Genomic DNA, 25,851 nt, shown 5'->3' on the forward strand with positions numbered 1-25,851 from the left:
CTGGTTTCAATTTGCCCTCACAAATGTGCAGTGAGAGGCAACTTGTGTCATGGGTAAAAGGCCTTACATGGCCCGTGGCAGTGCTGACAACAACTCTTTTCTGTCCTAAAGAGGGCACTGCACTCCGTTTAAACTATCAAAATGGGGGCATTTCAAAATAAAATAAAAAGTCAGTGTCTTGATGACCTCTGGGTGACACAGTCCGTGACACGACCGTATATGAGAAATGACTATAAATTAAAGCCTCAAAACGATGATTTCTCTATCCAGTGAGAGTTTGTTGTGTAAATCAAATATCTGATTAATTCAATGTTATGTATCAAATATTGAATGAAAATCAACATAACCACGAGTCAGATGGTACAGTACTCCTTTTTATTTACCTGGCAAAATAATAAAAAGTGAAGCATTTGGAAAGAGTCCAAGTTAACAGTCAGGAAATACAAAAATATAGATGAAACAATTCTAATAGCTGTTTTTATTTATTTCCTCTTTCTCTCTCCAAATGGAAAAAAAACTATATTTCTTTGGATCAACATTTAATAATATGGACTCTATACTCAGAAGACATCTTTTACACAGGATGTACAAATCCATGTTCAGCCCCGTCATGTGACTTCCAACTGTCCATGAGTTCATGATCCGGTAATGTCCATTCAGCTGTTTGCAAATCAACCCCCTCCCCTCATTTATTTCTAACAGATACCTTAATATTATTCCCTAATGCACAAAGATGGACCTCCCCTCCCTCCCACCTCCCTCCCTCCTGACCCCTCCAGTCTTTTTCTGGTGAAAACGGTCACAGCGATACCTCCTCGTGGTGTGTCAGGAAGCCTGGAGAGTCTCAGCTTGATGGAGGATGATGCTGTTCATGCTTGGGGTTGGACTTTTGTCTGAAGTGTCCTAAACATGATGCAAAAGCGTTGACATGGCTGGTCTCCAGGCTGCCCCTCCTCCTCTAGGCCTCCAGGACCATCCCGCGTTTGGACGGTGGCACCAGGTGTTCAGGCAGGGAGGGCGGCAACTCGTGACCCTCCAGCTTCACTTTGATCAGGTGGTTGGCTAGGGCGAACTCCTCATCATCGAGGAGGCCATCTTTATCCACATCTGCTAGCTTCCAGATCTTCCCCAGGACCGTGTTGGGCAGCTTGGACTTCAGCATCTCCTTCTTGGCTGCAGCGCCAGACACTTTGCCGTTGATGGGTGAGAGGGTGTAGAAGATTTCATCATATGTAGGCTTGTCGCGACCCACCACCCACTCCAGCTCATCGATGCCTTCGCTGGCACCCTCTCCATAGCCATGACCAAAGGGACCATTCATGGTTCCCTCAAAGGCTCCACCCTTGACGGACTGGCTGGGCATGGCGGCTTCTTCCTGGCGCACCATCGCCATGAGACGTGCAATGTCGTTGGCGAGCATGTCCTCCACCGCCTCCAGCAGCTTTGGCTTCAGCGCTGCGAACTTAGAGAAGTCCTGGCCATTCAGCAGCTCCTGGAGGGAATGAGGGGGGAGTTGAGAGAAAACAGGAATTGGTGATAGAAATAGATCAGTCTTCAATGGCTACCAATGGGTGTAGCATAAAAGAAGCAGGATTTCCTGACAAACCAGGAAAAATAAATCTCATCCCCATCCTGGCCCATCCCGGAGGGCAAGGGCAGGAAAGCATTGCACAGATGTGAAGAGAGTAAAGGTTGGAAGGTCATTCTACTCTGAACTGTTTGTTTCCAACACTTTATTCAACATGCCAGAAATGGGAGTCAAAGTTGTTATTGCCTGAAGTCGCCTATTGAACTCTGGATGGTACATCTCTGTCTACTGTGTAGGTGGCCGGATTCATCTCTGGAATTATCGCTCTTTAATCTCACCTGCATCTTGGCAAGGTTGGGGAAATCCCCAGGTGAGATCTGGTGCTCCTTCTCGATCTTATGGTAGATTTCTCCCAGGTTGGCTATCAGCTCCTTCTTCTTGGATTCCTTTCCGAACACACTTGGCATGTCTTTTTTCAGAGAGCTGATAATGTAGGCCTGTACCTGCGCACCATAAAAGAAATATGACAGGCTGATTTAGTTGATGGTTGAAATGCGATTTACGTCATTACTGTGGGGAGTTGGATTGTCTGTAATGTATTCCAATCATTGTTAGTTATTTCTCCAAATTAAATGTTGAGTGTATTAGGTTTTGAACTAGCCAATGAACTGATAATGAGATTCTGGCGTTCAAGGGAACATATGCTATATGGAGTTGACTCTGTAATAAAGTACAGTAAGAGATACCTGGCTGGAATCCCTGATAAATCATCACAAAATGAAAAATCAGAGGCTTTCTATTGCTATCAAGAAAACGTTTAAGTCCCCCTCCGATCAAAACACTAGAAGTATGCTTTCCCATTAAGAGAAACACATGTATGATGAAAAAAAAGAGAGAGTTACCCAATGTCAAAGTGCAGAACAGAGTGCATTAGAGCAATTTGGTTATATTTTGTGGACTTTTATTATAAAAATGTACCTATTTATACACGGTATATAGCAATGTATGCGTGTGGGGTACAAGTCCCCCAAAAGGGACGTGGAAGAAGCAAATTTGCTGAAAAGCAAGTTGTTTGCACCACTGCACATTCATCTGCTGAAGGAGGACAGTTAGAAATCAGGTTATTCACTGCCAAAACCTAATAACTTCTAGCGTTATGCATATTTGCAACGAGTACAAATAGCAATGCAGATTAAGACTAGACGATTCCCTAGGCAGATACTGACTTTGGACTATACTGGGTGGAAGTAGACTTCAGCTGAGGCACTGCTACTTGGACACAGAGTTATCACCTGAAAACCCCCAACTTCTGTCAACATACCAGTGGGAATATTAGCTGGCTATTCTTCCTACAGTAGGCGGTGAATGGTGACGAACATGGCAGATTTTGTGAGAAACAAAGAAGATGACATCTCAGACGGTCAAGATCCAGAAGCATACCTCCACAAACCAGAGTTTTCAGAAGAGGAGCTGCGTGCTTTTGAAATAGAACGAGAGGAGGAGGTGGCGATCGATCAAGGGGATGTGAGGATGAGAGCAAACATGATCTGGTGGCGTGACTGGGGGGCGGGGGGGGGGGGGAACTGCCAACATATGCCGACTGAATTGAGCGTGCCGGCAGTTCTTTAACAGCTTCTGGGGATTTCTCGGCATTGATCAATCCTGCAGTCTGGCTTTCTTTTCAGTGCGATTAAGTTAACTGGGAAATAAAAACCCACGAATGGACCCAATAGACAGCCGTCCACAGACTAAGTGATTATTGTAAAGATGGATGCATGGTTATTTTATGGGATAGATCGACCATTATATATCGGCTTCGGTTCGGCTTCAGCCTACTTACACCCAGGAAGGACGGAGGAGATGGTGACGTACAAACGGTGGCAAATTCCCTTAAAGCTAAGTTTAACATGTGTTTGTACAATTTGGGAAGCCAAACATGGTCCAGTATGCAGTTGAAAGGAGGAAACAGAACCCAAACACAAGATGAGAACTGAGTAAAATAGTCTTGCATCCAACAGTTAAACTTTTACAAAAAGGAAAAAAGTTGTATTCATTTATGGAAGCCGGATATTTTGCAAGCACCGTCTACTTTTAACAATCAAACTTTTTGTAGAAAAAAAACATAGTATTTCCATGTGTAGTTTACTTCTAGTCTATACATATACTTCTAGTCTATACATATAGACTAGAAGCAGAAATAATTTATCAAATTATTGTAATCTTCAGACACACTTGGGCGGCTGTGGCTCAGTGGTAGAGCGGTTGCCTGCCAATCAGAAGGTTCAATCCCTGGCCCTGCAGTCCCATGTCGAAGTGTCCTTGGGCAAGACACTGAACCCCAAGTTGCCCCAGATGCTGCGCATCGGAGTGTGAATGTGTATGAGTGTTTATCTGATGAGCAGGTGGCACCTTGTACGGCAGCCTCGGCCACAGTGTATAAATGTGTGTGTATGGTGAATATCTCCTGTAGATGTAAAAGCGCTTTGAGTAGTCGTTAAGACTAGAAAAGCGCTATATAAATACAGCACATTTACATTTGTACCAACTTCTGCTTTTGGTCAGTTAAGAAAAACCAAAGTTTTAAATCGGGTGTTTTCTAGCCACTCTAGCTGCATTGCACTGGAGATGGCATTGTCTGTCTGTTGTCTTGTTTATACTGACCTTGGCAAGGCGTGCTCGTTTGATAAGGTCATTGAGCTTGCGTAGAGCAGCGTTACGTGGCAACGACTGGATATCTAAGAACAGGTCCTGCTCCTCGGCCTCAAACAGCTTCCTGTTGTCTGGGACCAACAGGGGCTGGGCCCAGAACGACCCGATGTACACACGCACCACCTGGAATCAAGTTAGTTTAATAAGTTAACATCCAATAACCTCCACTGATCATCAGGTTACACTTTACTGTCCACACACACACAACAAAATTCTTTCACAAGTCACAGACGCAAAAAAATAATTTGCATACTCAAAATAGACATACAGGATGTGTGAAAATGCATTACAGGAATTTGAGGTTTACAGTGAAGCAACAATAAAAGTTTTAAAATGTATGTGCTCAAGGCTTCACATCCTTTAGAGAAGCTCAAAGTCAATGAATAATTGTTTGCATGTTCCAAAGGTTTCTCTGGGATGGGTTTATGAATATGGCCCCGGATCAAATATTAACTAAACAGTCAGGGAAAAATCACAAGACAAGCTGGGTCACACGATATCAGGTAGCACGACTTTTTTTATTGCTGCTTTTGTTACAATGAAAAACTGAGAACATTAGCTGAATTATTCTTTAAATATGTCACTATAATCACTGTCACTTAACCTCTGTCCAGACATGCCTAAAATAGCTACATGTTCCCTCAAAACATTAATATTTCCATATTCGACTGAGATTGAAACCTTTTCTAAATCAAATACATTTGTGGATTGCGACAAAAGCACACGTGAAAAACTAATGCTTTGTACCTCAGGCGTGTTGATGATTTTCCCCAAAGACCACATCAGCGCTCCGTAGACTCTCATCAGCTGCTGAGTGCTGATCTGGTCCGCCTTGTTCAGCACCACACGCATTTTGTCCTCGTGGTTCTTCAGAGCTCGGATGACCTCGGAGAACTCGTCCGAGATGTCCAGCTTGTGGGCGTCAAACAGGAGAATGATGCGGTCCACGCGCTCTGCAAACCACTCCAGCACCGCGGCAAAGTCGTAACCTGGAGCGAGAAAAGGAGAAGAGGCCGCGGGGTTAAAACGGGATCTGCACAAACACTGTCAATTCACTGGATTTTCACCCACTCTAAACCAACTGACATGTTTTTTTCCCAAACCGCGGTTTGAAAAAGTCACGGTTTCAAAACCACTAACATTTTCTGTCACACCGTTCCTAAGGTATGAACAGTTTTATTTTGTCTTAAAGGGCAGAAAGTGCAGTCTAGAAATCCGTCTCCCTGCCAGTATGCAGCAGTGCGTTTCAAAATAAAACCCAGACATTAAAAAAAATAATACATTCATAGCTGTATATTGTTATATCGAGAAACCTTCATATTTTTGTTGAAGGTTATCATACCGTCATAATCTCCTACCAGCCCATGCCTAGACACAAGGTCAGAATAACATTAGATCTCATATTTATTTAGGCTGAAAACTATTTGACATTAATTTTCCAAAAGCGTGTTACATTACCGTAACACATTGTGAGTAAGTAGAGGTAGTATTGTTATTTTGCATATCATGTCAACTACTCGGTTTCTTTCTTGTCAGATACTTCATTGATTGATAATTTTGGTTTAATGTTATAATTCTGGTTTACTTAACACAGGTTACTGCACAGGGTTCACTGATATCTAAGGATAATTATGCGGCATCATTGTAAATAAATATTTAATATAAAATGTCCTTATATTATGTGTTGCTGCTCATCAGGTTTAATGAACTGGTTTTGGTAATCAACTGAATGAGATTTCATTCAGCCGTTATAGCTTATCAGAAATGTTAAGACCCAGTTCAAACAGTTGGGTACAGAGGGACATGGACACTAAGGTAGCCTACCAGCATGTGTACTCACTTACACTAGATTGTCATTGTCTTGTTTTTCCCACTGATGTCAGCATAAACTAAGTCTAACCCTTTTTACTAGTACTGTGCTTACAAATAGCATACTGGTTTGGAGAAATAAAAGAGTTTAACATGACAACAAGCTCAATGGCTCCAATCAGTCAATAAATTGTGTGTTGGTGCAGGTTTCATTGAGGGTTTTACATTCATATTCCGAGTCTTGTTGATCCAACAATGTTTAGATAAGGGCTTTAAAGAGACGGGACTGTTTCCCCTGGTTACCTGTTAACTAGCTTTACTGAGACAGCAGGGAAGGCATATGGGGGTAAAGATAGTTTGAGCATATTTAATTCCTTTTTGGAAAATCTGAGCTGTATTAGGATTGAAATGACCTTTATCAGGGACATTTTTCAGTAATCTGCCTTAGAAGAAACAAGCTTGATATATTAGTAAAATAACAAAAAATTTACTATTTACTTCCTTTAGTTATCTGAGAACCAAGGGGTGCTTTCTCATATTACATTAAAAAAGGCCTTTTTCACTGAGCTTTCTTTTGCCTCGAGGTGCTGAGGAGGGAGGGAGGAAGAGAGAATTATGGTTCTAATTAGTCTGTGTGTCATCTGATCAGAGAAGAATGCAGTTGCTCATCAAAAGCTCATCTCGGCTGTCGCACAATCGGTAGATCTGCTGCACATGCACTCCAACGTAGCTGGCTTTCGCGTGTCTGAGCACATGTATACAAAAGAGAGAGAGATCCAGTAAATGGACAGAATGAGACGGTGATATAGATAGATAAAAAAGGAGAGAGAGAAAGACGAGGGCGAATAAAAGTGAAAGTAAAAGAAAAACACAGATGTAGTATGATGAACGCAAGAAAACCCCTTCAACAAAAAGGAGTTTGTGCCTGTTTGTGTGTATGACAGCATGTGAAAGTAAAAGGGGATAAAAGGGAAAGTCCACGATTCCTGTAGGAGCCAGCCAAGGACATTTTGGTCATTCTTTCTCAAGTCTGGTTTTCACACACGTGTTAAACGGAATCAGACAAAGAGACAGCTGCTCAAGCTTCGACTTATTTATAGCACATAGCATTGGCAACGGCTGTGCCTCTACTATGTGTATAGACATGCAGAGATACACCTATGCACTCAGGCAGACCTTATAAATATGTGCCAGTCACTGACAAAGAGCAGACAAATGGGAGAAGACCTGGTTGTATAATTATTTGTCTAAAATCTATTCATATTAGGAAACACATTCAAATCTACAGTATAATTAAATAATGGTTTGGCATTTTGGGAAAACAAACTCACTTTCTTGCTGAGAGTTAGATGAGATGATTAACAATACTATCATGTCGGCAAAGCAAATATGAAGCTACAACGAGGGGCTGGTTAGTTTAGCCTAGCTTAGCATAAAGGCAGGAGAAACAACTGGCTCGGTCCAAGGGCAACAAAATCCACCTACCATCACCACCTCAAAAAACGCACTAATTAACATGCATATCTTCTTTGTTTAATCCATACATATATATACCTGTAAAAAAAACTATTTTAATCTGCATTCTCTTTTCAATTACTTTTGTAATTGGCCTTATTTCTCCACTTATTTCTTTTCAGTGGCTGTAGGTGACAGAGGAAGTTGCAGTTCATTTCTCGACATAAACACATATGGACCGAACATATTTCAAAAAATGCAAAAGTTAAAACAGGTTTGTGTGACAGGGCACCTTTAATGCCACAAGTTTTAAAAGTTTGAACTCCGCTTCTGACAACTTTTTTTTTCTGTCAACTAAATTGCATTAAACTGTAAATTAACTGTTTTTATATAGCGCTTTTCTAGTCTTAACGACTACTCAAAGCATAAAGGGCCGAGGCTGCCGTACAAGGTGCTGCTTATCTGATAAACCTACACACACACACACACACACACACACACACACACACACACACACACACACATTTACGCTCTGAAGCGCAGCATTACTGGTAACTCGGGGTTCAGTGTATTGCCCAAGGACACTTTGACATGGGACTGCAGGGCCAGGGATCAAACCACCTTCCGATTGGCAGGCAACCGCGCTACCACTGAGCCACAGCTGCCCAACGTGCCACCGTGCATGTCAAGTCATCAGCAGCAACTGTGGGAAAACCGCCAACCAGTTCTGCAAAATCACAGTTTCGTTACAGTTTTCGACACTTCATGGTTCACTAAAGTATAAGCTCTGAGCCACACTTGCTGACCTCATCAAAAATTATTCCATAATAATAAAAAAAAAGAAAGCATTATGCAATAACAAAGCGTCCATGAATGGCAAAAATGTAATTGTATCTGAATGTAAAGCTGGCTGTACCGGCATACACACATGCCCGTCACACTTCAGCTGCACAATCCAATCAGTCCTGTTTATATATGTAACACAGTGAGTACAGTTTGTCTGGGTAGTACAGTATTGTATCTTTGTTTATACAGAAACAGTTAAGAGGATAACGTACGTACGTACGTGTGTGTGTGTGTGTGTGTGTGGGGGGGGGGGAATTGAGAAAGTGAGAGAGTGTATGGTCTTTCCGTTCTCAAATGTATAAGTATGTATGTATAGAAACAAAACTGAGGAATGAGGTATCAGATTTCATATGCTCCTCCTTATGGGATGGGGTCACCTCGAAACGAGACAGGCTTTTCATTCATGAAAACAGACACTTTTCTTTAATTCATGAATCATCAGATACATGAAATGTCAGAAAGCAGTGAGAAATGCCCAAAGTAAGGTCTTCAAATTGCTTGTTGTGTGCTTCCAACAGTCCAAAAAACAGATTCTACAGAGAAGCAGCGAATCCTCATATGGAGAATCTATAAGCAAAATTTGTTTGGCACTTCGGCTTCAAAAAAGCCTTAAATGATAAATGAATTATGTCAATAGTTGCAGATCAATATTCTGTTGATCGACTCATTTAATATTTTCTCTCTTTTCCTTCTTGCTGTGTGTCATAGGAAATCTGACTCAATAATAAAGAGCAGATTTACTGACTGTGTAACAGCTCTCTGGGGCGGTGGGAGGAGGGAGGAGGGCAGTCGTGGGAAACTCTCTGCTATGTTTCCCATTTTACTGCACATCCTTTCCCTAGAGTACACAAAAAAAAATGATGTACGCTTCCACTTAAAAGGGCTTAAATCAGGTAGAAAAGGCCAAAGCTGTGTTCAGTTGCACTGTTATCTCTGCTTGAGTTATGTAGTATCATCAAAAGTAAAAAAGGAAAACTGTGTATGTGGCAATTCTGAAGTGACTTGGTTGGTCATAGAATTGTTGCCGCACACGGACAATTAGATCCAAATATAAAACGATTTATTGCATTTGCAGAGCAAAAGGGAAACGACTTAGACATGAAGTGATAAACGATACAGCCCAGGACAAATAGAGAGCTGCAAAGAGGAAGTCATTTGGATTGTTGTATCTTTAAACACTTGGGTTGTCTTCCTGTCGACTTGCAACTTTTAGTTTTTCTGGGTCAAGGTTTTAAATCAAAACTTATTTTTTGTGTCACGTTCGACGCATTTCCAAATATTTTGATCTTTTTTTTCTTTTAATCAATTTATTTCTTCAAATGCAATAAAATTGAATAAAACACCTAAATTAAAAGAAAGTACTGAACTGATCATTTATTTAACTTGTGAAGAGCGTTGTATGGAACCATCCACATAATTTTTTTTTACAATTTAATTGAGAGAAACCTGAATTTCTGATATAGAAACTTTATGAAAATGGGTCAAATTTGACCTACAGAACCATCTGAAAACCAAAAGAAAGATAAACAAAAAAGAGGGAATGATGTGGAAGAGAATAGTGCTGTACAAAACCACAGGCACAGAGACAGGAAATTAACTTCAAAGTGGTTTGCGTCCTCTCCTTGCTACCATCAAGCTGTGAAGGCCTCCATGACATATACATGACCCGTTTGGTTAGGCTTTGGCCTGAGAGCTTTAAGAGTTAAATACAGGTTGGAGCGCACTATGAGCTAGAGTTGACTTTGTGAAGCGCAAGCCAAAAAGAAATACCAGAGCAAAACTTAGGAAAAAAAAAAAAGAAAGAAAGAAAAAAAGCAGTATGTAGGTCAGGAACGTAGCAGGTTTCCTTTTCATATTTGAACTCGTGACTTCCTGTGGGTTCATTTTGCATAATGCGATTACAGTATTTCAGAGTTTTAGAGCGGGGAGGGTGTGGCTCTGTTAAACAACAGTAGTACTAGTGAGTAGGTGAGTAAGAGAGTGAGTAAGTAAGTAAGTAAGTAAGTAAAGTGTGAGTGTTTATGACAACCAGACCTCTGCTTATCCTTTGTTTCTCTCCGGACAGGATTCCAGGAGTATCAATGATACTGATGCTCTCCAGGACGGGGTTAGGCATCTGGGCACACATGAACCTGCCGAGAAAAACACAGTAATCAGAGAGCGGAAAGTGCAACGCACAGAGGGGAGAAAAAGAACGTGAAAGAGAGGGAGGATTGAGAGTATGAGGCATAGGGGTAGAGAGGGATAGGGTGGGAGAGATACAAAAAAAAAAAAGTAGGGTGAAAATGTTTATACATAAGCTTGACATTAGACAGACAGACATTGCACAACCTTCATGCCATGACATTAACTTTAGTGGAATACCCTTACGGAAAAAGACACATAGCTAAAACAAAGTATCAGTGGGTGGATAGTAGTGGGTAGATTTTAAAATAATGGAAAAGTACCAGAGTTTTTCCACACAGCACATTTTATGCCATTTTAACCTTGACACTTGGGCTGCAACCGCAACTAACATGAATTCTAATTATTGATTCAACTGCTTATTGATTTCTAGATTAGTTATGTATCACTTGGTCTGTCCAGGGGGACACCTTCAAATTGTTTGTGCCATTTTCTGTTTGTCATCTAATTGATTAATCAATTCATTATTTCAGCTGTAGTTGACACTCTTGACCTTTGGATCTTAGTTTTTTTCATCAGCAAAAACAGTGAGACTACATCATTTGGATTTTTCAAACAGTAGGGGGGCGGCTTCAAGGAGGTTCCCAATGATGTATGATGGTTAGGGAAACACTGGGACAATACATTATAAGTTCTGAATTGTAGTCCTGAGTAATTCCCTACGCAACATAAAAGACTACACAATGGTCTCCTTTAAGCTGGGACACTGGGGTCTAAACTTTAATGGGGAGTGCTGCTCTCCATCATAAAACGAGCCTAGGCACACACACTGACATAAACACAGACAGACATACACACTATAAAGTGTTGGAGGAAGAGTGGCTTTGGATAAAACTATAGTTTCCCACCAAGAACAAAGAATGGGATTGTTATGACACCCCACGGCTCAGAGTACTACTTCTCGCTCCGCTGCCCTTTCCCTCATTCTGAACCGATACTCTCAACATGAGCTCAGAGGCACTGGGTCACAAGACCAAGAGAACCATGCTTTTACATTCCTGCTGTAACCGCACGCATGGCACGGCCCACACACACACGCATGCGCGCACGCACGTTTGGAGGAAAAAGGAAAATCCAAGGACAATGAACAAGTCAAAGAAATATGAGAGTTGGGCTCCTTGCATGGAGATCCTATGCATGATATTACATTACAATAACAGCCATTGCCAAAGATAACAAGCATGCCGGTCTTTCCACTCCCTCTCATAGCTAATGTCGTAGGATATGCAGTTGGAATTTTGGCACCGGTTTTCTATTTAACCATCGATCCCGAGATTTTCCACACAGAACTTTCAGGAAAAAATGTTCTGATTAACTAGAGCTGGAATTCTTAGAAACAGTAGACCCTACCAGGGACGGGCGCGCGACAGCTATAAACCATCGGAGATCCTTTGCTGTTCAATTAGGTCTTGAGAAAGTGAGAAACCCATCTTCTCTGTAAGGCTGCAGTCCTGTCATAAAGGCCTAGGTTAATACTCCACATCAGACCTCTCATATTATATGGCTCTGGCTCCAGGTGATGAAAACAGGTCTTCCTCTCTTGGACCACCTCCTGACCTATGACCTTCCCTCAAATCTTAAGCTTAACTTCCCGTAGAGAAGAGGAAATAGGACGGCTGTCACTAGGGATGTGGACAAGGAGGAGGTTAAAACTGTGTCACTATTCCGTTTGCTTCCTCTAAAATCTGGTGTGTGTGTAAATTATTTATATATCATAATCTATATCTACACAGCTGGCCACATTTGTATTTGTTATGTGCTCTTTAAGGTTGTGCATGGGTCAACCCCTATCTGAGTAAACTGCAGAGTCAGGGTCCTTGAATGAAAGGCCATGAGCAGGACAGGACGGAGCGGGACAGTGTTGGCCAGGGTGGGCCAGTGCGGAACTTAAACTTTGCTGACTCAGGTTTTACTGACTAATGGCTTACAGAGAGCACAAACAGACTGAAGCCCTCTGACTGCAGAAGTATTTTAACTGAGGAAGCAGAAGCTAAAAAATATGCAGGTTTTTCCGGAGTTAAGCTACTTTTACAGAAACATTATCTGCACAATCTGAAATTAGGCTGCTTCAAAAAAGAAATGGTGGGAAAACAATCAAAAGAATGGCAAGCTAGTAGAGGACACCGGTCACACCAGCTACTAGCTTATAGGGTTTGCCAAACGAGCAAACTGTAGGTGTGTGAATCACATGACTGATTTCTGTTTACCCTCTTCATAAATAACTGATTATATTGAGGGGTAAGTCCTCTCTGAGGCTGGTAGTTAAAGGCTAATCTGCAGGTTAAGGAGACTATGATTAAAGAGCTAGGTTACACTGTGAAACTGCCATAATGCTGAGCAAGGCCTTGTGTGCTCCTCTGACATGGTATTTTCTCCTCCACCTTAAAATCAGTTAATTAACAATCTGATCCCCGATATCTTAATCTACCCAATACTTCCATAAGAAAAATACGTTCAGTCAACCAAAAGCTGAAGGAAAATCCAAATATTGTTGGCCTTCTTAAAAGAAAAGGTGAAAACTAGCCCAGTCTGAGCCAAAAGCAGCCCAGATCTAAATGATTGTTTGGATTTGGTTCTAAACAGACCTTTTTTATCAACTGTAGGCCTCCTTTGGGCAGTGTGCCATCACAACTTAATATTTATGTATTTGGCCTACACATACAAAGAACTGTTATTGTCATAAACACACATATTCTATAACGTATGATCATTTGAGTTCTCCCTAAGCCAATGAATGACCACTCAAGCCTGAATTCATAGAGAACCACAAGACCCATAATATCACTGAATTGCGTTCAACAGTGTGACAAATGATTCTACGATGGAAAATGGCCTTTGTTTGTACTAACTATTATCTGGTTTCCCCTCAAGTCTGTAATAAACTCCAGAGGGGTTAATCAAGGCCTGTGAGCTCTAACACCCCCCCCCCACACACACACACACTCTTTTAAAAGTCTTCGCTGACATTTTTGACTTCCCCTTTCTGAGTTTGACAGATGTGGTTTGCCAGAAGACAACCCAACTGATACTCCAAGGCTAAAAAGGCAATACAATCATGACAAGACAGTCATTTGTGTATTATGTGTCCATCTGTTTGGCTGGTTGTTTTTCCTATGCAGGGTAACACCAACACACTGGCCACTGAAAAGAGAGGGGATATCCCCACATCTTTTATTGGAAGTGACATCCTCTACAATCAGATGTCAGCCATCTGATGTAATCAAAAATCCACAATTGTTAGATTGGATTAGGGTATTTTCCACAAGCATCGCCACGTTGTCTCCGACTCACAGTTCCTGGCTTGTGCCTCCACTCGCACTCTGAATTTCTCTCTATATTATTTCGCTTTTGTTTTCTATCATTTCCAAATGAACATCTTGCATAAATGAGTGAAAGCCCCACCTGCGCAATACTTCTGAGTCATGTGAGTTCTGGCCATCAGGATGTTTTTACATCAGACTTTGACATCAGGCTGTATACCAGGAATACTGTAAGTGATAGTGAGTGATTCATAAAACGTTTGGAAGTCCTCTGGGGGTGTTCTTAGAACCTCTGGTTTATCAGGCGTGTGGATCAAACGCCAATGAGCTGAATGTCTCAGTGAAACACCTGCTGACTTAATGAAAAAAGTAAGAGACAGTGACACCAAAAAAAACGATAAACCTTTGTGATAAGATTTCATATAGCCTACAGACAGGTAGTGCGTAAAGGAGTTGGCTTGTCGGCTTCTATCTATGAGGTAACACTTATACGACCAAGGGGTCCGAAACTTATGGCACCTACATCCGAGGGCAGGACAAGGTCAGCTTGTTGCCAAGCAACACCCACAACTATTTCTATGTTAAAGAGGCCAGGCTGTGACATTGGAACAAAACGATGTGTCACCTGTGGCTCTGTCAGGTGCTTTAACAAAGAAGTGCCTGGAGAAGGGCAAGGTCCAATGTCAACTTGCCAGATTTGATCCAAAGTGAAAGGACTTCCATGTCAATGGGATCAGGTGCTGGAAAGCACCGCCCTGTCCTTTGCTTTGCCATACACAGAGTGGCTCTTCCACACAGCTATTGACACTAAACACACATGAAAGAGGGAAAACTCTCACACACTTGGCTCAGAGGCGGCTGGGAATGAAATACAGTGAATTTTCCTGTGTGGTAGCTTACATGTAAGAACATGTTGGGAGGGCATTTAAATCATGGGTTATGTGTTTTGATACTGTTCTTAACATACATTTGTATAAACTAATGACATTTCAGGAATAATATAACATTAACAATACCATATAACTATAGGGCTCTAACTTCTATATTTCCTCCTATAATCTTAGTGTATTACATGATTGCTCGGTGTAAGCTCTTTAATGTGCTCTGGGGACTTGGCACTGACTTTACCTGTTGAGAAACGCATTGCCAAAGGCGTTGAGTTTGCGGAAGGGCTTCTTGGGGTCGACAACCAGAGCATTACCAGGTATCACCCCGTCCTGTTCGCCGTGCATCACCGCGATGAAAGAGTCAGTTGTCGGCTCGGGGCCAATGCGCATACCAGGGAAGTCCTGTTCCATGAGGTGCCGGATGAAGGTGGTCTTCCCGGTGGAGTACTGACCCACGAGGAGGACCATGGGCTTGTTGTCGAAGTCGGCATCTTCGAGTGCAGGGGAGTGGAAGTCGTGGAATCGATACGTGTCCTCTAGCGGGAACAGTTTGGTCCGGTAGAGTCGCCGCAGCCCCTCCGACACGTTCTGAAACAGCTCGGGGTCCTTCTTCAAGTTCTTTCTGAACATGATTACCTAATTCTGCCCTTAGTTGACACAACTGTGTCAGTCTCCCCTTAAATAATGATCTAGTTTTGTGGTGTGGATCTCTCACACCGTCAAGAGAGTAGCTAGCTGCCTGCTGGAATGAAGCAACGGCTGGGCGAGGTCTTGAAACGTTTTGTCCCCACCCTCCTCTTCGCTAGCTAGCCAAGCACCGCGAGTCAGTCCGTCAGGGAGGACTCCCTCTTAAGTTGACGTTGAGTTACGTAAGATAGCCAACTACACTTCACCATAAATAGTTAGGCAACTAGCATTAGATTTCGTCTAGTACTACTGAAATGTGGCAGTATTAGCGCATCTAGCTCTTAGCGGTTGGCTAACTCGCTTAGCAACCCAATCAGCTGTCAGTGAACCTCATTAAAAAGAAGGCTGACACGCTTGCAGCGGATGCCGGAAGTTCACATATTTCACAATAAAAGCGTCAACCATGCAAATATATTGGGCTATTTTTATGCTTCCAACTTGAAATTCCCCAATTTATCAGTTTTATCTGCATTGGCAATTTTCTTTCCACCAAATGGACACACTTATGTATTTATTTTCAGCGTTTTACAAAGTGATATTGTATGTTTATTTCGTTTCAATTTCTCAAGTTTTTGAGTTTTTGCTTTTTCTGCAGAAAAAAAAAAGTTCTTTTGTTTTGTGGGTATAGAATGACACAAAGTTATTGACCTGTTTTTATAGAAGCATAAATAACTCTGTATCAATTATTAGTTTTCCCACAAACATCCTCTCACAAATACTATTTTCTACTCATAATTGAAAAGATAATTTTGTTCCTTTATTTTATGGTGCTATTATGTCAGTACGACAGCATTGTATTTGTTAAGGTTGGATCTGAAATGCTTTTCATTGATCTATACAGCATGGACACTCAAATGTAAGCAGTCATGAATTCAATCATTCCTTCATTAGTTTATTCATTCATGTCAGTGAATCTTCCAGTAACTTTTTTCCTACCTTTTACAAGAAATTGGGTTTCATATTCATGAGGTGTTGGTTATAGTCACAAATGGCTGTATATCTAATTGACTAAAGATATGGTAAATTTTGTTTCACTGTTGTGTGTGTGTGTGTGTGTGGTGTGTTTGTGTATGTATGAATATATATATATATATATATATATATATATATATATATATATATATATATATATATATATATATATATATATATATATATATATATAAACGTTTTCAGTTTTCTGTTTTAATTTTGTGCCTCAAAAAGATTTTTTGTTAGAATTTGATCTATTTTTTTGTTTTGCAGGAATCAGTAAGAACTTGACCTGTTAACAACTGTATAATTCATTCAAATCTCATCCAAAACATCCTCTACTCCACCCATTCCAGTCCTTCGATTCCATTATGTCAATATGAAAGGCTTTTATATTTAATTTGTCAAATTTACTCGTGTTATTAGCATTTAAGTATTGTTTGTTTTCAGTTTTGTTTTCATTTTAAACAGCTACTGTGTATGAAATGTGCCTGCATGAAGCTTTCTCTTTCTGTCTCTCTCACACACACACACACACACGCTGTAATGTGAGGTGTCACTGTCACTCAATGTCATCCATATGTTTTCTCTGTATCTACAGCACAATAAATAAAGACTGTTACACAGGATTTTAGGGATTAACTTAATTTTATTGCAAAGCAACCTGCACAGATATAAGCATCTAACTGGCACATAATGTTAAACAGCAAAAAGAAGACGTCACTGTACACAACCCATTGACTTTTGAAAATCAGATGTGTGAACTGTAAGCTGAAGTGAGTACCCGCAGCTTTTCGATGAGGTGTCGACACAAGGTGTCCCACCACAGATAACAGCAGCTCCACTGGAAGCCAGAGTTTTTTCCATATGGAGATGCTGTTACAGCTGGTGAGACCCACAGAAACAGCACAGCTGACAGTATGTGCAGACCATGAAAATGTGGTGGTGGAATTGGTGGTGGTGTTCATTTCTCCACGGTAATCGTTGTACAGTTTTCTGAACAATTGTTGGAGATTACAAGACTACAAGACAAATATTATGAGGTGCGGTTGTAAACACTTTTTCTATCATGTGATTATGTTCATTTGACAATTGAAATACACATTAAACATGCTCTTTTGGCTATTGATGTGTGTGTGTGTGTGTGTGTGTGTGTGTGTGTGTGTGTGTGTTATATGAAGTGTGAATTGTTCAGGTTCAGAATAGGATTATTAGCCTTCAACTGCCAGATCCGAACAATGGTTCAAAGATGAGAATTTTACAATACTATTTGAACATGTCATGATCACCAGTGTGATAAACGGTTCACATGTGAAGGGATGCTGCCCTCTCATGGTCAGACGTCACTGACTACACAAAATCAAATCATTTTACAGCACATGTTTATCTGAACCCTCATGTGATAATACAACCCACACCTTATAAAAGGTTAGTAAAATATCCTCCAGCATGGTCTTACATCTCTTGATTTACTGCTTCGAGGACACATGTTACCCTTTTGACCGCAATAAAATCAGGGTCAGTCATTTAATGAAAGTTAGATAGGAGCCAGGAGGGAGTGCCATCTCCAGCAAATTAATTTTAACCTTTAGACCATTCAAAATGAATCTTTTACATACATTAAGTGGTAGGGCTTTGAACACAAGTAGTAGGCTAAATATGAATGTGCATCATCTCCTCATGTACACGTCATCTCATCTCCTTGGTTTCTTAGAATCTCTCCTAACTTATGAGCTCTGACCTTTGACCCTCTCCCTTTGTGAAAAACAGGGCCATAAAGCAATTTAAGGGTAGACTAAAGAGACCTTCACCCCTGTTGTCTCCTTTCGACTTTGCCCACCCATACGTATACACGTATTTTACCAGATGTGAAAGTGTTAGTAGTGCATTCAGAGAATCTTCAGCACTAAAAGAAGAATGACTATGTTAATGATAAAGTCTGGACAGAGAGTCTGATTGAAGAAGAAGTATCATATTTTAAAACAAGGCTTTTGTAATGTGGGGTTGATTCAACACTAGTAGACACCTTCACTCTAACCCTTTTGACAGTAGTCAGGTTAATTTCAGGTTAAAACGTACAGAGATTACTTTTTATGTCATGAACAGATTATGTTTCAGTCAACTTCCAGATTCCCCTTGAAAACCATTACAATGATTTCTGGACAGATATAATAAATAGACCCACTTTGTTATAGAAATGTGAAATGTTTGAAATATTTTAGGAATGAAAGCATGTATGTTGCCTGGCAACAACTAATTCCCTGAGGAAGCATTTAGAGTTTAATTCGGTTTTCCCTAATTACATAAAATATACTCTATAACCATATGGATTTGTCTTTATAGCCATGTAGTTCACTTCAAATGAGACGGTAAGCTGCTCAAAGGTTTTTTGTTGTTGAAATTGATATTTAACTGATCAAAGAAAATCAATGCACTAAAAGTGACAAGTTGCTCAAGGAGTGGATGCACAGTCATCATCTAATCCATACAAAATATGATCATATTGTTATAAATGTCCTATATATTTGCCATAGTATACACCATACATTGAATGTAGAGTGACTGATATATGATTATATATATATTTCTTTGATTAGTCATGTTCAGTTATTAGCCACATTTAAATGTACAAAAAAAGCTCATACTCACCAAGTTAATACTGCGAATGAGAAAGATTTCAGTCAATAATTATGAGAGAAAAGTTAGAAAAGTGGAAAAAAGAAAAAAAGATCAAATGAAAGTGTTGCAGTGTAAGCAACCAAACAAAGAAATAGTAACTAGAGAGAAAATCTGTTAAAGGGTTAGCTTGAAGAACAGAAAAGAAGTGAGCAGGCCAAGGAACAAGTGTGTCCATAATGAAAGACTTGTGAGTGAGGGCTGCTTAAGACTACTTGGGGGAGAGTGAAAAAATTAATCATTACACTGACTGTAAATATGTAACAGACCCAATCTTCAAAGGTCAGCAAATTGCATTCTGTTTGAAAACCCACAGACAAAAGAGGATGGGATGAAATCATACAAGATGGAGAGCAGCCAAGACACCATCCGGATCTAAAGCACTTCAAATCAGCCTTCTCATACTGACTGTGTCATTGCTTCCTGTCCCCGCAGTCACATTTACCAAGACAATTCGGGGAATTACGTCATGCATAATTAAATGATTGAATAACTTAATTGGGAGACAATTAAGCACAGCTGATGCACTCTAAAAGCACAAATCCACGTATTTTCTTTCATTCTCTCCAGTAAAAAAAAACCTGTCGAGCTTGTTGTACATCGTTTAGACTAAAGGTCCTTCAATATCTGATTCAACTACTAAAACATGCCGTAGCACTAGCAGTGGTTGCATTTGAGCCAGCAGCTCAATTTAGTTATAGCCAATAAGACATGTAAAGACAGATACTGCAACTGCTCTGGACTTTGAAACAGATGCTATGAAGACAAGAATTCCTGAAGCATGCTGTCTAGAAACATGTCTTTTCTTTTCTATGTAAATTAACTTGTCTTTTCCTGTAGCCTTCACCAATGTTTAGTAACATCTATAATAAATAATTCGTAGAATAATTAATACAGACATAGAGGCATCTACTCTTTTGTATCCTTCATGACCTGGGCCTATTACCCAGGCCAAGAAAGTACATTGAACGCCTCTGTAAACGCAGCTTGTGAGAAACTGACACACATTAGCTATATAATTATTATTTGCATACTGTCATTTTTTTCAAGATAAGTATGTTTGTCATTGTTTGGAGATACGTGTCTTAATTTTGAGATACTAGGTCATTATTTCGAGAGAGTTTCTCATTATAATGACTTCCAGTATCTGGATTTCCATCACTTTCGCGGAAATAGCATGGGGCAACAAAAAAAATCGCCATTCACTGGTTCTGTTTGACCTATGTTGTTTCCCGTACTGTTGAAGCGGTGTTGACTTATGTGTGAGTAGCTAACAAACGTTGCCTTCATGACTATATTAGCTGATATTACCTTTTTAAGAAATACAATAACACGTTTGCCTGCCTTTACATGTAGCATACAAACAAACATTCATAGCGAAAGTGATGGAGAGTTTATGAGAGTTCTTGGTAATTTGTAATCGTGCTAGCCAGCGAGGCTTCTCTGCTAGCTTTCGCAATTTGAGCGTTAGCCACGTTAATGCTAATTTTAGCACTCCGCGTAACGCTGGTTGTGATATTAAATCGCTTCAACTAGAACTAAACGCGTATTTCTGTAGGCTTCTACAAGGCTTCTCTTCTTTAGTAAAGTGTAATATTTGTTCACAGTGTTATATGCTGACTACAGCGATAACGGTAATGATGCTCCTTAGCGCAGAACTGTTGTAATTACTCTAGTAATAGTAATTTTAATTTGCAGAAGCGTGCGGGACCATTATTGTGTCTTACTCTTTCTGATCAGCAAATGACCGATAGTGTAACAATATACACTAATGAAAGTTATTGACTCTGTTGTTAATGTGCCGGTATTCATACAATCTGTTTCAGGTCAAAATGGCAGAGCTTACAACGCTAGAGAGCCTGCTGGAGATGGGCTTTGACAGAAACAGAGCGTGAGTGACACCAAATCCCCAAATTCATATTTCTGTGTACATCATGTGTGTGTTTGTCTGTCCGGTTTGTTCTAAGACATCAGTGACAATGTTTCAAATAAGTGTTAACACTTTACATGTTATCTCTTGGATTTTTTTGGTCTTCGATATCCATAAATGTAATCATCAATCAATTACTCATCCTGGGTAATATAGTTGTTATATTTCAGAATGCTTTCAAAGAAGTGAAAGTAAAACCTGTCTGTCCTTTATCTGGTGCATCAGGGAAAAGGCAGTGGCCCACACAGGCAACCAGGGAATAGAACAAGCCATGGATTGGTAAGTCTGACGGACATTGACATACTAGTTTTTGAATCAACTGGATGGACACGGTCTTCTGTCATCACTGAAAGTCACACTCATCTTACACGTGTGCTGCGGTTTCCCCAGGTTAATGGAACATGAGAACGACCCAGACATTGATGAGCCCTATGTGCCGCCTGTGGGGAACGTCCTGGGAGGAGAAGCCGACAGCCAGTCCACCACAGAACAGCCGTCACTAGCAGACACAGCTGAAGGTCAGGGCAATGAAGGTCACATAGGGATGTGCAATATGGCGATATATACCATCGGGCAATATAAATTTGTCTACTGTAGGATATTTTTGTCAGAATGTTTCCACCATGGTAGCTTTTGCTCTGATATCTTTGTAGTAGGACAATGTGGGCAATAGTGATTTGTCATTCACATGATTAGTAAAAAAACAGACTATCCCATCTGGTCATTTCATCCATAAACAGTTTCTATATGATTGGTCTAGAATATTTACAACATCAGGATATATATTGATATTCTGATACAAAGTTACATATGTGACAGAGGATCTTTTTCCATATCACCTACTTCTATAGTCACTTGTTCCACGTCTTGCATTTTCCATCTATAAACATGGTATAAACCCTAAATTGTTCATTTATACTGAACATGATGTGATATATGTTGGTTAGTCTCTCTGTCTCTTTCTCTCTGTGTATTGTTTTTCTTCTTCGGTTTTAGCTTTCTCTTCTCATTGCCATCACCTCCACCAAGGTGGTTGAAGTGGTCGGTACACTTTGTTTGTCTCCCGGTTAGTGTTTTGTTGTGGAGGTTTTCAATGTCCACACTAAGGGTTTAAGGTTTGTGGTGTTAGGTGTGTATGTTAGGTAAGCGTGTTATGTCAGCATGCACTTATTGCTTTTAATTGTGGTTGGCAGGAAGACATTTCAATAACACACAATACATATCTCTTCCTCTCTTTTTACCTCTCTCACTTACTCATGTGCATTTGTTTTGGCTTCAGGGACAGCAGGTGGAGACACCAGCTACAATGATAATGAGGAGAGTGCAAAGATGCCAATGTCAGAGGAGGAGAAACTTGAACAAGTTAAAAGGTCAGATTGCACATGCTTGACACAAACCATGCAATACTGTCTGTCCAAGTCACAGCTTCTTTTCCTTACTTAACAGAGTTGCTTTACTACACGTATATATATCACTGAAAATGTAATCAGTGACCATTTGTTTAGAAGCCAAACATAATTTGGAAATACTTAATATTTGACAGACATTTGACTCTCTCCTGTTAGAGAGATTGAACATCTTCAATGTTTAAGAGAGGCAAATGTCTGTGTGTCTGTTGTTCAGGCTAGAGGAGCTGATGCGGGTGAAGCAGGCAGAGAGACGAGAGCGAGAGCGGGCAGAAGAGTTGGAGCGGGAGAAGCAGCGAAGGAAACATGGCCAAGAGCTGCAGCAGATTCGTCAAAAGCTGCAGGATGATGATATGAAAAAACTCGCCGATCAGCGCAGAAAAGAGAAGATGGAGGACAAAATGGCAAGGTAAGGTATTTATTATTACTCATTTATTCACCTAATGATGTCAGTGATTATTTGCACTGGGTGGTAGTAGTAATAGTTTGCCTGGTTCAGACCTTTGAATCTGCCCACTCCACGAGTTGACAGAAGACGGAGTGTTACGAGTTTACAATTCTGTCTGATATCAAGCAAAGTAACAGTACTTTTTATGGACCAAATTCTCATGTTTGACCAGGGATGAAGTAATAAAAGTACCTAAACATCCACAGAGGTTTTCACTCCATTTTTTCCTTTCCTCCAAAAATGTTTTCTTGACTTACATTAAAGAAAAGGGAAAGTTTTACAAAATAAATTACGAAATGCAATTTTATCTCTTCATTATTATGTATGAATTGCTCAAAAAATAGTTTACAGTATAAAAATGGGAATTAAAAGTGGCTGAATTCCATTTCATAACAAAAATGGAATGCCATCCATGAAATAAACAGTGGGTGTAAAAAATTGGAATTGGGGAAAGTTTAGGAGGGAAGGCCACAGCCAAATACAAGATAATAAACTCAAAAGGTAAAACCAGAAATAAGTGACAAATTCCTATTCATGTGTCATTGAACAGACATGTTAACTTTTTTAAGTTGAAGTCGGCATCAAACTGTGGTGCTCCTACACTACAATACGCTACAACTGTCACAGTCAGAAAATGTGTTTGACTGTGAACTCCTGTACGTTTTTCATGTCTGTCATTGGGTTGCTTGTCTTTCTTCCTGTCAGGCAAAGGGTTAAAGATAAGATTGCACGAGACAGAGAGGAGAGAGCACAAAAGGTAATCCAATCATTGTTCATGTAGTTACTTTTTAAATATTTTTCTGTTCACTTCATTTTCTTACCACTTCTGTTGGAACCAATAACATAATCTTTTATTTATTTTTTTAGTTTGGAGGTGGTGCACCCCCAAGCTCGGCGGCAACGTCCCAGCCTGCCCCGCCCAGCCCCTCGTCACCCACCAGTCACGGCCCTCCACCCACTAAGAAGGAGTATGATCAGTCCAGGATACAGGTACAGGCTTCAGTTCCTCATACACGTACATGCTGCTCTTCACACCACTTAAGCACAGAGCACTCATGAGTGGTCCTCACTAGAACAGATTTAAATCTATCCATTTAAAAACAGAACAGATATTCATGATCCATCAAGCTTGAATTTAATGATGCACTCGCCTCCTCCTTTGCCTGCTGCTCCTGTGGTCTTCCGCTTCTTCGCGGTAAAGGTACGTCTGCTGGACGGCTCGACCATCACGGCGGTCTTCAAGGCCCAGGAGCCCCTGGCGGCAGTGCGCGTGTACGTGCAGGTGAATGGCAACACACCTGAGGGTCAGGACTTCACGCTGCTCTCGCCCTACCCCCGTCACGTCTACACCGAACTGGACATGGAGAAGCCCCTCAAAGAACTGGGTGAGCGCTGGGCTGGCAACTGCAAAGGAATATAGATTACATTTAGTGTAATATACATAATTTAACAAATTCTCTGCGGTTTGGCTTCTGCATGGATGTAAAACTGCATTCAGCAGCTCATCACGCAAGTTGGCTTCTATTATAGAATGTACCCAACTTTTTTGTGGCTTTCCATTTTGTCTTTTTAGGTTTGGTGCCTTCAGCTGTGCTGGTTGTTATCAAAAAGTGAGATCAGGACGGAGGATCTGCTCTGTGAGCCTACCTCACCACTTCCACTACATCAACACGAGAGGCACCAGAAACTGACTGAACTGGGAGCAGAGCCACCACCTTTATAATATCTCTCAGAAAGCCAGCTAACTGAACTAAAGCAGAGAGATGTAGCGCGAGGCTGTGATCAGATTGTGTGTTGCTACTTTTAAGAAGTTTAGGAAGGGAAAGTGAAAAACTCTTTTCAGCTAACTGATTGATTGCACTTGATATAGACTGGCTTTTACTTATTCAGGAAGAAAGTGAAGATAGCTGGCTTCTGATGGATACTGCTCAGTGTTCTCAACAACACATTAATACAAATTCAATTTTAACCAGACCTTAACAAAGCACCACACAAGACGTTCTCGATTGGCTCTCAAAGGGCCTTAAATTGAATCCCCACAATCTCCCTGATTTTGTGACATTCTACTTTACCAGTTTTTTTTATAAGTTGAAGTATATTGACAAATGTGTCTGCATAATCACCAAGAATCTAGTTAAAATAAAGCTCAGAACTCCGAACTATGGTGGTGGACTGGATTTTCTAACAATTGTATCAACATATTGATTTGGTTTGTGTAGCCAAAGCCTGATATGTCATATTCAGTGAGCCACACAGTCGCAGTGGGTGACAGGATTACCTTTGTTACCATGATGATGTAAATACTCACTAGAGCACCAAAGCTGTGGCTTAAAATAGTCCCCAAATGCACTATTAACTCCTATTTGAATAATGATTGCATTTACAAAGTCCAGCTGTTTTGGGAAATTGAGCCTTTTTACAAAAATGAAACTGTAAATTTGTGACCCATTGTTACAGATTCAAGTCTTTGGTAGGGAAAAATGGATTTGGGGTTAAGTGCCACAGCAGGGAAGTTAGAAACACTTGTAGCCTTTATACGGGATTTCTTGACAGTAAGAAAACTAGAAGATCAGCGTTCCCATCCTTTAACAGATTTAATCACTACAGATAATTGAACAAGTTCACATTTAACAAGGTTGTAATGTTTCGCAACATATTTAACCGAATTCTCATAATTGACTTGTCCTAAAGTTATGTGAAATGGTTAATTTCAGGCATTTTATTGAACCGTGTATATTCGCAATATGCCAAATAATAACAAGGGCTTAAGCCCGCCTGCTGCTTTTTTAAACAAGTGAACTGGAACTCTGTGACAAACAGAAGTCTATCTGCTACGACAAGTCAAAATGTCTGCCTGTTGAATACGATCACTATCACTAGACCAATTGGTGTTTTCAACCAGCGGATTTCAGCGGCTTTCGTCTTCACTTACACGTCAGGAAACTTATGGACTTTTTCTTTCAGCTGGTAATGTAGTACCATAAAGGAGGTTTAATATAAAAAGGAATTGTGCAGCCTCTGAAACTTGCTGGCTATGTGATCAAACTAAGTAAT

The 25,851-nt window shown here is 40.5% G+C and overlaps 2 protein-coding genes across 2 annotated transcripts; one reads left to right on the forward strand and one right to left on the reverse strand.

Moving 5' to 3' along the window:
- Positions 1-353: 353 nt before the first annotated feature.
- ehd1a (EH-domain containing 1a) lies at positions 354-15,308 on the reverse strand. Its single transcript, XM_034884058.1, has 6 exons — positions 14,920-15,308; positions 10,382-10,479; positions 4,985-5,226; positions 4,190-4,360; positions 1,867-2,031; positions 354-1,492 (listed from the first exon to the last, which is right to left on the reverse strand). Exons 1-6 carry the CDS (start codon positions 15,306-15,308, stop codon positions 959-961), a joined length of 1,599 nt encoding a protein of 532 aa, XP_034739949.1. The 3' UTR covers positions 354-958.
- A 4,837-nt stretch (positions 15,309-20,145) lies between these two features.
- Positions 20,146-25,276, forward strand: ubxn1 (UBX domain protein 1). The gene is made up of 10 exons (XM_034884061.1): positions 20,146-20,275; positions 20,840-20,904; positions 21,169-21,222; positions 21,334-21,461; positions 22,223-22,313; positions 22,567-22,758; positions 23,503-23,554; positions 23,665-23,787; positions 23,999-24,182; positions 24,371-25,276. The coding sequence occupies exons 2-10, from the start codon at positions 20,846-20,848 to the stop codon at positions 24,409-24,411; spliced, it is 924 nt and encodes a 307-aa protein (XP_034739952.1). The 5' UTR covers positions 20,146-20,275; positions 20,840-20,845; the 3' UTR covers positions 24,412-25,276.
- Positions 25,277-25,851: the final 575 nt, after the last annotated feature.

This window comes from Etheostoma cragini, chromosome 10 (assembly GCF_013103735.1).
Source record: "Etheostoma cragini isolate CJK2018 chromosome 10, CSU_Ecrag_1.0, whole genome shotgun sequence".
Lineage (NCBI taxonomy): Eukaryota > Metazoa > Chordata > Actinopteri > Perciformes > Percidae > Etheostoma > Etheostoma cragini.

Coding starts and splice junctions, on each gene's coding strand:
- ehd1a (XM_034884058.1), bottom strand. CDS start 15,308: ATGTTCAGAAAGAACTTGAAGAAGGACCCCGAGCTGTTTCAGAACGTG. Junction 4,361..4,984: donor AAATCATCAACACGCCTGAG/GTACAAAGCATT, acceptor ACTTGATTCCAG/GTGGTGCGTGTGTACATCGG. Junction 2,032..4,189: donor AACGAGCACGCCTTGCCAAG/GTCAGTATAAAC, acceptor TATGGTGCGCAG/GTACAGGCCTACATTATCAG.
- ubxn1 (XM_034884061.1), top strand. CDS start 20,846: ATGGCAGAGCTTACAACGCTAGAGAGCCTGCTGGAGATGGGCTTTGAC. Junction 22,314..22,566: donor AAACTTGAACAAGTTAAAAG/GTCAGATTGCAC, acceptor TCTGTTGTTCAG/GCTAGAGGAGCTGATGCGGG. Junction 23,788..23,998: donor ATGATCAGTCCAGGATACAG/GTACAGGCTTCA, acceptor TTCGCGGTAAAG/GTACGTCTGCTGGACGGCTC.